This window comes from Rana temporaria, chromosome 10 (assembly GCF_905171775.1).
Source record: "Rana temporaria chromosome 10, aRanTem1.1, whole genome shotgun sequence".
NCBI lineage: Eukaryota > Metazoa > Chordata > Amphibia > Anura > Ranidae > Rana > Rana temporaria.
Genome location: NC_053498.1, coordinates 40380030 through 40393068, shown reverse-complemented (window position 1 = coordinate 40393068; position 13039 = coordinate 40380030). Strand labels below are relative to the sequence as shown.

At 44.0% G+C, this 13039-nt stretch overlaps 1 protein-coding gene across 4 annotated transcripts in view; it reads left to right on the top strand.

The window, feature by feature from the left end:
- MED25 (mediator complex subunit 25) overlaps positions 1-13039 on the top strand; it is a 555669-nt gene that overhangs the window by 14668 nt on the left and 527962 nt on the right. For all 4 annotated transcript variants that reach the window (XM_040327573.1, XM_040327575.1, XM_040327572.1 and 1 more), the window contains exon 2: positions 3525-3668. In XM_040327573.1, the coding sequence (XP_040183507.1) occupies positions 3544-3668 (125 nt within the window). In that variant the 5' untranslated portion in view covers positions 3525-3543. The remainder of the gene's footprint in view (positions 1-3524; positions 3669-13039) is intronic.

The following is a 13039-nucleotide window of genomic DNA, read 5'->3' as shown; positions in this document are numbered from 1 at the left end:
ACAATATGTATGTGTGTGTATATATAGTAACCAAATGGACCAACATTTTTTTTTACCGTGTGTTCAAAAAATCTATCAATCAAATAAATAAATCAATAAGTGATTTGTGCAACGAAAGTCCTTTTCTCCTTAAGTTGCACAAATCACTTATTGATTTATTGTATTTATTTATTTATTTTGAACACACGGTAAAAAATTGTTGGTTCATTTGGGGTTTGATTACTGCATATTGATTAATTTTATTTATTTATTTATTTATATATTTAATGCACAAGGGTTGATATAAGGTAAAACACTAAATTCACTATATTTATATAGTTTATAGGATCAGCGCAGTAAAAAATCTTTTCCACATACAGTACACTTTCCCATAGAAGTGTTTCACTAAATACTGCAGCAGACCAATTGTAAACATTGTTAAAATAAGATAAGCGCTGGTGACTAAACACAAACATTCATTGCCATATACTTACTGAACACAATACTCTCCAGAAACATGTTAAACTAAATCCGGAACTAGTCTTCCGTAGAGCCCACTCATTGAGAGAGCGACTTACTCAAAGCTACCATGTGGCCCAATGGGCACCCAAATGTGGACCCAATGGCACTTTCCAATGTGACAATTGCCCTCGTTGCCTTTGGGTGCTCGAGGGTGAAGGCTTCATCCTTCCCAATGGTGAGTGTTTTTGTCCTTCTACCTTCGCCGACTGTGGCACCCGGGGTGTTATCTACCTTATGGTATGTAAATGCCAAGCCTTCTACGTAGGTAAAACTATTGGAGAATTCAGACAGCGCATGGGCGACCATTTATACTACTCCCGGTAGTGGCAAACTCACCACCATTGGGCGCCACATTGGTTTGTACCATCTCTATGATCTGTCCGTGGTCCGTTTCCTGGTACTTGAGATCATTTCACCAAACCCACGTGGTGGTGATTGGGATAGGGCTATCCTACAGAGGGAAACCCTATGGATAGAGCATCTCAATGCCACCATACCTGCAGGTTTGAATGAGATGAACTCATACAAACCTTTCCTGTATTACAATATTATATCTTTTTATTTTGCAGTTATTTTGTCTCTGTCGCTCTCCTTCCCCCTTTTCCCTTTCCTTCCCTCTTTATTTCCTTTTTTCCTTCCCTTGCCCCCCCCCCCTTTCTTTTCCTCCCCATTTTTACGTTTTCTTTCCCCCTTTTTAACTCAATTTAGCATTAGAAATGAATTCCATTTACTTTATTAGAGCTTGCCACATTATTCCCCCTCGTTCGCCGCGGGGGGTCTTTGAGCCCATGCCTGGTCTACAAACCATTTTTAGGTGAGCATTTGACACCTTTTTTGACTGTGCTTGCATATGTTAAAACGTTGTAATTTTATTCCACTGTATTGTATTATTTTGCTTGTTGTCAATTGTATATTACATATTATACAGATCCTCCTGAAGAAGCGGTTATTCCGCGAAACTGGTCGAGGCTTTGGCCTGCTCCACTTCAACAGACACATGACGGTTACCGTTATTAAGAATGTTCTTTTCTATTGTGGGGTTTGGCCCAAATGTTTTTAACATTGTATAGTTTTTTTAATGTTATTACCTTGTTGCGTTATCAGTGCAAGGAAAAATCCTAGTCAACACTCGTGACCAGTGATTATTTATGGGTTAGATGGCACCAGCAGCCCTCACCCTATATTCACTTGGTCCATCTTCTGTATTCTAGTAATCTGGATGATAGCACTTTTTTTTTTCTATTTAGTTATCCTAACTGAGGCTATACTCAAAGTTTTTTAGTGCTGATAATAGGATAATGGCGCTGCAAATAAAATTCCACTGGATTGGTTCCAAATACTATGCAAAGTAACAAATGTTGGGTAATCCTGTTCAGGGGTAGATCCAATGTAGTGAACCTCCCCTATTAGTGAACACAAATGGATTGCTGTTACCCTGTTTGCTGGTGCCAAAAAATATATATGGCTGCCACTGGAGTGGCTGGTGGAGAAACAAAAGAGGGGAAAAAACCCTACTGAGTCCTTACACTCGTCTGGTGCCCCAGTACTGTGGGCGTTCCTATGGGTGCTATTACTAGTGGTAAATGTTGTGCCAAAATCGCATGAACAAAAATTAAATTATATATTAAAGAATAAAAATATATAAAACTTGAATAGGTGTCTGTTTGGAGATTCAACCCTGTGTGGGTATCCTACGGATCCCCAATAGTATATGCACTGTATTAGTTTCTGCGGTGAGAGTGCATTGAAGGTATGTGCATTAGCGTGCACCCCCCGTTTTATCTATCATGCGCAATCAGTGGTCCCTGAGTGCTAAAGGTGTTCAAGGGGTGTAACACACCGAAGTGTGAGTCCCTAATATAGTTCCTAACCAGTGCCTTATAATTAAGTGCAACTAAACCATAAATAGTGTATAAGTATAGAAGTGGATATCAATGCAAAACCAATTGTATAAAAAACAAATTGTCTAAAAAAACAATTGTTAAAGAGAAGTGTGAATCCTACTGTCCCTCCTGGGACTAGAAGATCTGTAGCAAAAAATGTGTCACAAATCACAAAACATAAAAAAGAAAATAAATAAAAAATATAAAGAGAGACACAAGTCCCAATAATAGCAGGTGTAGTAATTAGCATCCACTCTGGAGTCCGGTCAACCAGGAACGGTGTTTAGACTAATTACATAGAAACTTAACAGAGTTTATCTAACAGTTTTCTTCCTTTATTCCTGCATGCGGGTGAACAGATTTAAACTGGTGACTTATGGGTGCCGCTTCATTTGGTTAAGGCGGTGACATCTGTGCTCCCCCACATAGGTCCCCACTTACCGGACGTCGTCACCCCCCAGGGGGCAAAAAGCGGATGGTAGTGGTACCTCGATGTCTGTGGTGTCACGACCTGTTATCCCAGATCCTCAGCTGTCTCCTTTTCCGGGGGCTGCAAGTTGAATGTAGTCCTTTTCCAGGTTATCCTCCAAAGTCACTCAGTGGTTAAAACGAAAAAAACAAAGGGAACCACATAGTGTAATATGTTTTTGAAGTTTAATTGGGTAGCACCCAAAAACTATATTTATTTAAAAAAGACAAGGGCAATATTATGCCTCCACTGGAAGCCCTGCACAAAGAGGGGGGCTCCAATGAGCCAATATATAAAAAGTATGCGTGCACAAGAAAAAATTAAATATAAAAAATAAAAAATATTAAAACACAAAGTAGAGAGACACGCTGCACTGGCCTATGGGTCTCACACTAAATAGTGTGGCTGCTGCTGCTAGCGCCGTTTAAATCCTCCTTCGGCGCTGTCGGTTCTAAAGCAGAGAAAACAGCTGAGACAGGTAGGCGTGCTGGCGATTAGCGTGTGTCTTACTGAGTGAGCTGTGTGTAGGTCACCTGACGCGTTTCGTCATGTGACTTTTTCAAAGTTTTTGGTCACATATTTTATCTACTAAGAACTATAACAAACCTTAATCAATTAACTGTTTTATCCAGCACCTTTTTAGTGTCTAATGATTTGTTTGTCTCTGGTAGGTTGTGGGGTTGAACAGCGATGGATGCCGCCACTCAGGGAAATGGAGGCATTGTATCAGATGTGGTCTTTGTCATTGAAGGAACTGCTAACTTAGGACCTTACTTTGAGTCCTTGAGGAAACATTATTTGCTGCCTGCAATAGAGTAAGTTATTTTGTGTGCAATTCTAAACTGCTTTTTACTTTTGCGAGGAATTTCAAAACTTCATTGTGCATACTTCTAATATGTTAATCACACAAAGTGAGGGGGCCAAAAAAACACCTAACCTTGCGTGGGAGGGTATATGGGACTCCCGGTGGCACAATGCTAAAAGGTTACTGCTACCATAAGCATCACAACACCGCAGAGCACCCACAACCAAAATAGTGAACCAAACCGCTGGAGTGATAAATAAAGTCCATAAAAGTCCGAAATAAATTGAGGTAAACTGATAAGTCCAAAAGTATTCCAATGGCAGGAAAGACACCTGTGTGAACTGCAGAGATGATGATATTAGACACCAAACGTGAATCCACCACCAATCATGCGGCTGCTTACCAGAAATCAGGGTCCTGCCGGACCACTATCAGCATATCACTCAACCATGAGGCTTTAAATGAGTAGTGACTCCTCCACTGGAACTAGAACCGTACCAGGCTCAGCGGTGGGTATAAAAAACAGGTATATCGACGACGTCCTCCTCCTGCACTGTGCGGACAAATCACGGGGTTCCCTGTAATCACCTTCTACCGCAACACAGCCTCTCCGTGGAATACTACCACTCCCGGCATACCAGTGGTAGTATTCCACGGAGAGGCTGTGGAGAGAGGCTGTGGAATATACCTGTTTTTTATACCCACCGCTGAGCCTGGTACGGTTCTAGTTCCAGTGGAGGAGTCACTACTCATTTAAAGCCTCATGGTTGAGTGATATGCTGATAGTGGTCCGGCAGGACCGTGATTTTTGGTAAGCAGCCGCATGATTGGTGGTGGATTCACGTTTGGTGTCTAATATCATCATCTCTGCAGTTCACACGGGTGTCTTTCCTGCCATTGGAATACTTTTGGACTTATCACTTTACCTCGATTTATTTCGGACTTTTATAGACTTTATTTATCACTCCAGCGGTTTGGTTCACTATTTTGGTTGTGGGTGCTCCGCGGTGTTGTGATGCTTATGGTAGCAGTAACCTTTTAGCATTGTGCCACCGGGAGTCCCATATACCCTCCCACGCAAGGTTAGGTGGTTTTTTGGCCCCCTCACTTTGTGTGATTAACACAATTGTTTGTATATTAGAGTGTTATTATAGGTATATATAGCACATGCACTTGGGCTGAGGCCTAACTGATTTGTTTGATATATTTACACTATTCGGTTAAGCGCAATTATCCTTTTTTCTTTTCACATATTTTTGTTTATACACAATTTTAATTGCTGCTTATTAATCCGGATTTTGATTTTATCTTAGCGCAGTTGTTTCCAAATTTGCTTATAATATGTGTAAGTAATAGACTTTTTAAAGTGGACCTAAACTTAAGGCATAAGACATTTCATAAAAATGCAGAGCTATTTTAAAATCTGCTGAGGGTAGTTGGTTGGTCCTGGAGTGAAAGGGGGGAGAGAATCTATGCATACAGGATAAAACAGCCTTTTTACAAGATGCAGAGGATTAACCCCCTAAATTTTCACAGTGAGTATAACAAGCATGCTATTCGGCATTTACAGACAGATTTTACTGTTGTGGGTTTAGTAACACTTTAAATCGGATGTAAACCCTCACATATACTCGGTGAACAGCCTCAGATGATACACAGGGATGAAACAAATCTCCCTTCAGTTTTTTACATTTTATATCTGCCATCTTCAGCTGCATATATCCTAGAACAGTGATGGCGAACCTTGGCACCCCAGATGTTTTAGAACCATGTTTCCCATGATGCTCAACTACACTGAAGACTGCTTGAGCATCATGGGAAATGTAGTTCCAAAACATCTGTGGTGCCAAGGTTCGCTATCACTGTCCTAGAATATATATATATATATATATATGTGTGTGTGTGTGTGTGTGTGTATATGTATATATGTATATATATATATATATATATATATATATATATATATATATATATATATATACATGTATATAAATGTGTGTGTGTGTGTGTTTTTTTATGTATGTATGCACAGAGGCACATCATGTTGGATGTTCTCTTCCTGCACTGGGAGTGGATTATTGGCATACAGCCAGGACAGCTTATTGGAGGAAAGGCACCCCCAACCTACATTGACAAAGGAAGGAAGTAATGTGCAGAGCTCTGCTCTAACAAGTCAAGCTCTCTGCTAATCTATTTATAGCTACCTCCCACGACACAAATTTCAGGCTCCTGGATTTATATATTTCATATGTTCTATGCATAAAGCATTTTGAATAGCACTTTGAGTATATTTATTTCATTTGTTTGTGTGGGTAGCCTAATTCGCTTGGGTATATGAAATCGGTAGCCAGTTTTATTGGGATAAGTTGCTTGTTTGTGCTTACCCAGGGGGACACACCTACATATTTCTTTAGAAATATAGCTTAATACTGTGTTTTGCACTGTGTTAGCATTTTATCTCTTCATCCCATTTACTATAAGAGTAAAAACTATTTAAACAGTTTTTAATGTTAGAAACCTTTTTTTATTTTAAATGGAATACTATTATATTCCTTTTATTCATTTTGGGTGTGTATAGTTCGTAGCCCTAGTAAGAGGTCCCTTAGGACCCCCAAAATACTTTCAGATATACTGTGTTGAAATCAAACTAGTGGACTCTAAAGGCCCTTTACACACGGGCCAGAATCCCGTCAGGAAAAAAACTGTTTTTTTTCCAAGGCGTCTTTCAGATAGTGACTCCCCCCACCAACCACAGAAAACGCCTTCTTCCTCTAGATCTTTTAAAGGGAGGTACCTCGCTGGCGTACATCAGTTTTTGTGTTTCCTCTGGACTGGAGGGAACCTCTTCTGTGAGGGGAGTCAATATCTACTCAGGTGTTCCTGGGAGACGGCTTCCCTCTTACCTTTCCTGAGTGAAAAGGTCGCTTCATTGGTGAAAAGATCGGGAGGTCCTTGCAAGGGGTCGGGAGTGGTCCTTTCCAGTAGAAAATAGACCGACTACAGAAGGATGGGGAGCCCACTTAGGAAAAAATTTCATCCAGGGGACTTGTATGAAAGAGAAAAAAAGATCCTCCAACTGGAGAGAGCTAAAGGCAATTGCATTGGCTCTAACAAAGTTTGCTCCGGACCTCCAGAATCACCATGTACAGGTGTTAACGGACAACGCCACAGCTGTGGCATACCTAAACAGGCAGGGGGCACAAGAAGCAAACCTCAACAAGTTCTTGCAGCAGCGATTCTTCTATGGGCAGAAAATAACTCGTGGTCCCTTTCATCTATCCATTTAAAGGGGTCCCTGAACAGGGTGGCGGATTTCTTAAGCAGACATCCAGTATGGGAGTCAGAGTGGTCACTGAACCCGGAGGTCTTTGTGACAATTTCCAACAAGTGGGGTCAACCAGAGCTGGACCTGTTTGCCTCAAGAGAAAACACTCAAGTACCTCAATTCTTTTCCATAACCAGACTGGACGGGTCTCTAGGAATAGACGCTCTGGCGCATCCTTGGAGGTTTCGCCTGTGCTTTAAATTTCCCCTGTTTTTTTTTTTTTTAAATCCCACTTCAGACTCCACCAACAAAGGACAGCGAGACTTGCTCACGGTTCATCCGCCCATAACGTCTCTTCTGTGGCTTCGCATCATATGTGGTTCTTTCATCATTGTTTTTATTATTGTATTTTATTTATTTATTTTTTTCCCTTTCATTATTTGTATATCTTTCTTTCTCAGAAAATTCTTAATTTTTCATTTTTAAACAGATATAATCTTAAACCTCCTCCCCCTCGGGGCAGTATAAACCTAGAGTATTGGCTTGCCTCTTCTTTTTATTTCCCCCCTCTCCTGACCCTCCTCCCCTCCTCCTCTCCATTCCTCCCCGGACCAAAGTTGTTCCGTACTGTTTTTTTGTTTTGTTTGTTCCATGGAATAAACAAGTCCAAAGATTACATATGATCTTCTCCACCTGTTATTTCTTCTATATACTCTAAAACTTCTTCCCAATGTTCTTGTATTCTCGGGCAATCCCACCAGATGTGCATTGTTCCCTTTTGCTTACAATTCCTCCAACAAAGCACTGAATTGTTTGAATGTATTTTACTCATTCTCTCTGGGGTCAAATGCCAACGTACCATACACTTGTAGTTTGCTTCAATAGTGGTAATATCAGACGCAAAATTATACACTGCACCTATCATTTGTAAATTGTCTATCTTTTTACCCATGTCATTTCCCCACTTTTCTACACATGGCAATGTTCCCTGTGTCTCCGTTAATATACCATATACCAACGATATACCATGTTTTAGTGGCTTATCAATGCTGCATATCTTTTCTATTGGGTTTAATGTTTTATCGTCCCTAATCGGCTGTGGTAAAGTGCTCACAAAGTGTTTTAACTGAAAATACTCCCATTCACTCAAGTATTGATCCCCTTCTTCTGTTTTTATATCTTGTCTTAACCTTATTTTACCTTGTGTGACAATACCTCTTAATTTTTTAACTCCCAGTTGCTTTCCCATCTGTGTCTTATTGCCTGGTGGAAAAAAATGTGTACCTGCTAGTGAAATTAAAGGGGAGTTGTACTCCCGTTTTTCCCGCCTATATACTGTGTCATCTATTTTAAATACATTCTTTTAGAGCTGCACGATTAATCATCAAGAATCGTTATCGCAATTTTTTTTTCGGTGCAATTCTTGACACAGGGTTTCACAATCTTTGACATGAAAAGAGTTTTCTCTCTGCACTTTGGTATGCAAAGAATTTCCTCTCTACTCTGAGTCAAAAGTTGAAAAACCTAGGCAGCCTGTCAAGTTTTTGAAAATATTCTTTATCAGTAGAAAATTAAGTCTAAACATTGTATCACATCAAAGGAATAAACTTCTGTATGTAAATTAGGGAACGTTTAACCACTTAAACACCAAACCTTTTTCTGACAGCTCTTTTCAAGTTAAAATCATTATTTATTTTTTTGCTAGAAAATTACTTAGAACCCCCAAACATTATATATGTTTTAAGACCCTAGAGAATAAAATGGCGGTTGTTGCAATATTTTATGTTACACTGTATTTGCGCAGCAGTCTTTTGTATAATCAAATTTATTATTTTTCAACCAAAGAAATACAAAAGACATACACATGTTCAACGGAAAGTTGTCAGTAAGCAGGACTAGCGACCACGTAGGGTCTCGCAGGCTTCAAGACCCCGAAGGGGTCCGTTAAACAAACAAAACATAAACATACAATGTAATAGGACGCGGGGGCGCCAACGGGCATCCCATAACATGGTGTCAACCAGGGGGGGTGTCAACTTCTGGGCTGTAATGTAGGGTCAGGCCGAAACGCCAGCCGTCCCTGGAGGGCAAGGCTACAGTGATCCCCATGAATGGCCCTGCCGAGGTGAGTCCGGCGTCCGTCCACGCGGGTCGCCACATCAGTAGGGGCCCCGGCCCGCGAGCCGAGCGGGGGGGGGGGGGGCCATAGGGCCTCCAACAAACCTCCCCCTGCTACAACCCGCCCGCCCCGGGCACCCCACACGAGGTCCTGGAGTTAGACACGAGGCCACCAGTGTCACCTCGATACTCGGGGACAGCCCCATAGTCACCAGTGTCTGAAAAATCGGCCCCTTGAGTGGCCCCTTGGTTGAGAGTGCAATCATCAACATAACATGTAAATCAACAGTTGTAAGTAGGGAATAGGGATTGGGTGAGAAGGGGAACAGGGGGAGGGAAAGAGAGGGGAAGAAATAGAAAGAGAGAGGAAAAAGAAGAACAGTCCAGGTTTACCTTCAGTTTTCCAGAAAGCTGCAAGTTACCCCTCGCCGGGTTCGGTGCCATAGTGATCAATCTCCACTGGCTCTCCCCGGCCACAGGGCACAGCCGGATTCATGTGTTTAGGGGGTTGTCCTGTGCACTTGCCAAACTACGGGCCTTAAGGGAAGGGTCTGACAATTCTAGTAGGGCAATATCCAAACTTGACGGGACAAAAGTGGGGTCAGAGGTATAGTCCGACCAGGGGGCCCATATGTTAGTGTATCTATCTCGTGTGTCGCGACAGGTCGCTATCCAGTCCTCTGCTTCCTTAACCACAGTCACCCCCGTGATCCATTCTTCCCTTGTAGGGATTCTGGATGTTTTCCAGTGAAGTGGCACAAGGCGCCTTGCTGCATTAAGCAGATGAGGCAGCACATTTTTTTTGTATTGCTGAATGGGGATCGTGGGGACATGCAGCAGGAAGTGTTTCGGGGATAAAGGGATCTCCAGTCCGGTCACTACTTTAATTTGCTCCCGTATGTCCTCCCAGAAGGGTTTGATCAAGGGGCAGTCCCACCAGATGTGGAGTAGTGTGCCTCTAAGTCCGCAGCCTCGCCAGCATAGTGGCGACGTAGAGGTATAAATATTTGCCAGGTCTGCTGGCACTCTATACCACCGGGACAGGAGTTTAAAGTTCGTCTCCTGTGTCCTTGAGTCAATGGAAGACGAGTGGGTTAGTTGGTATAGGTGAGTGAGCTGTGGCCCTGTGAACGTCGTCCCCAAATCAGACTCCCACCGCTTAACATAAGCGGGTCTAACTTGTGCTGCATTGGAAGTGAGGAGTCGGTACAGTTCCGATACCATGTGTGTAATAGGAGCGTCTTCTGTGAATAACCGTTCAAAGGAGTGTCAGGGGGTCTCTAATAGTGCGACCGTGAATCTCAAAAAAGTGGTGGATCTGTCTGTATTTCCAGAAGTTCATACGGGAGCCCTGTCTGCCTACCGGGAGTGTTTCGTAGCTCTGAAGTTTACCGTCCCTCATGAGTTTCCCACAACTGGCATTCCCATCATCCACCCACGAGTCAAAGAAGGACATTTGTTCGCCTGGGGGAAACCATCGGAAACCTCCCAGGGGGGCCAGCGGGGACACCGGGGGGGCCAAGCCGAACTCGGTATTGGCCTTGTCCCAGACGTTCAGAACATGGGTCGTCAGAGGTGAGGTTGTGTCGGACAACCCCCTGTGTTCCCGCGACAGCCACGGTGCGTAGGACAAATTCCTGCCCGCCAGGCTTTTCTCTAGAGGCACCCAGACCTTGGTGTGGGTATGAAAACGCCAGTTCAGGATCCTTTGCAGAGCTATTGCTCGGTAGTATTGTTTAACGTCAGGAACCCCTAGACCCCCCCGTGCGTTTTGAACGTCGCAGTATTCTGAGCGCTATTCTGGATTTATGTGCGTTCCAGATGAAAGCGATCATCATGCTAGAGATGCGGTTGAAAAATTGCTTGGGCAGGGGGATCGGGAGCATTTGTAGGTAAAAAAGGATGCGTGGCAGGACAGTCATCTTAATAATATTAACCCGACCCAGCCAGGTGAAAGCCGTACGCGTCCAGCTTGAAGGTCATTTTTAACCGTTGTCAATAATGGGGTATAGTTGGCAGCGTACAAGGTGTCAAATTTATCAGTCGGTTGTATTCCCAAGTATCGCAGGGATGTCGTGGCCCAGGTGAAGGGGAAAGAGGTCCGGAGACTACTGGCTACGTGGGCAGGGAGGTTGATAGGAAGAATCTCTGACTTCGTCAAATTAATTTTGAAGTTGGACAAGGTCCCAAACAGCTTCAGCTCTTTCATTAGGTTGGGCAATGATATCAGCGGGTTTGATAGATGAAACAGGACATCATCTGCGTATGCAGAAAGCTTATGTTCTGTGTTACCTATCTGAAGGCCCTTAATGTCTGGGTTAGCTCGAATGGTCCGGAGTAAGGGCTCCAAAACCAAGGCAAACAGGAGGGGTGACAATGGGCACCCCTGCCTTGTGCCATTTCTGATAGGAAATCTAGTGGATAGGGTGCCATTAACTTTGACTTGGGCACAGGGTGTGGAGTATAAAGCCAAGATCGTGGTCAGTGTGCGCGGGCCTAGGCCGATTGACCGCAGGACCTCCGTCATGTACGGCCAGTCCACGCGGTCGAAGGCCTTTTCGGCGTCAGTTGACAGGACAATATAAGGCGAGGGGGCAGGTTCGGGCCCAGTGGATGAGTTGGACCGCTCTGAGGGAATTGTCTCTGGCCTCTCGGCCAACTATAAAGCCTGTTTGGTCAGGGTGTACGATGTCGGGCAGAAGATGTTTAAGCCTGTTCGCCAAAATTTTTGCTAGCAGCTTAATGTCTAAATTAAGAAGGGAAATGGGGCGATAGCTCTGGGGGACAGTGGGATCCTTGCCTTCCTTCGGAATCACCGTTATGTGCGCCAGTAGGGCTTCAGAGGGGATATTCCTACCCTCTGCCAGAGAATTAAAATACTTACACATGGGTAATGCCAAGTGGGAAAGGAAAGTCGTATAGTATGTTTTAGTGAACCCGTCAGGGCCTGGGCTCTTCCCGTTGGGCAAGGACCCCACTGTGGTCCCAATTTCTTTGACGGTGATAGGGAGTTCCAATGTTGCAGTCTGATCGTCAGTGAGTGGGGGGAGGTTAGCCGAGTCAAGGTATTGCCGGATCGTCTGTTGCCTGGCGTCTTGTGTGTTGGGGGGTATGTCAGGGTTTAGGTTGTAAAGACCTGTGTAATAGTCCCTAAATCCTGAGGCTATTTTGGAAGAGTGGACCACTAGTTCACCTGAGGGGGAGCGCAGTTTCTGGACGTGAGATGTAGCATGTTGTTTTCTGATTGCTCGTGCCAGCATCCGTCCACATTTGTTCCCATGTTCGTAATATTTGTGGGCCACGTACCGGAATTGTTTACGGGCTTGACGGTCAAGGAGGCGTAAGAAAAGCTCCCTTAGTTCCGTCAGTTCCTTCAGGGCCTCAGGGGTTCCGTTCGCCTTGTGTTGTAGTTCAGCCTTCCCCAGGGCAGTATGTACCCTGAGAAAGTCTGCACCTCGTTCTCGCTTGAGCCTCGCACCCTGAGAAATCAGTTCCCCCCCGAACCACCGCCTTGTGGGCCTCCCACACCAGACCGTCCTCCAGCCCGTCGACCGAATTTTCAGCAAAGTAGTGTGACAATGTATCCGACACTCCCTTCACAGCAACCGAGTCATCCAATAGGTTGTCATTTAACCGCCATGTCCAAGCTTTGTTCAAGCCTGCCGGCAAATCTAAGGCAACGGTGACCGGAGCGTGATCCGATATGGATATGTTGCCAATGGCCGCGGTCTGAAGTAGGTCTAGCGTCCTGAGGTCCACGTATATGTGGTCTATCCGGGTGTATACGTCGTGTACTGTGGAGTAGTAACTGAAGTCACGACCCGTCGGGTGTAGCGTATGCCAGCAGTCTACCAGTAGGTGGGACTGGAGTGTTTTCCGAAAGCGTCTAAGAAATGCGTAGGAGTGTGGTTTTTGCGTGGGAAGTGTCCAGAAGGGGGTCAGGGCTGATGTTGAATTCTCCTCCTAGGACCAGCCGGCCTTCCCTGAAATCTGTCAGT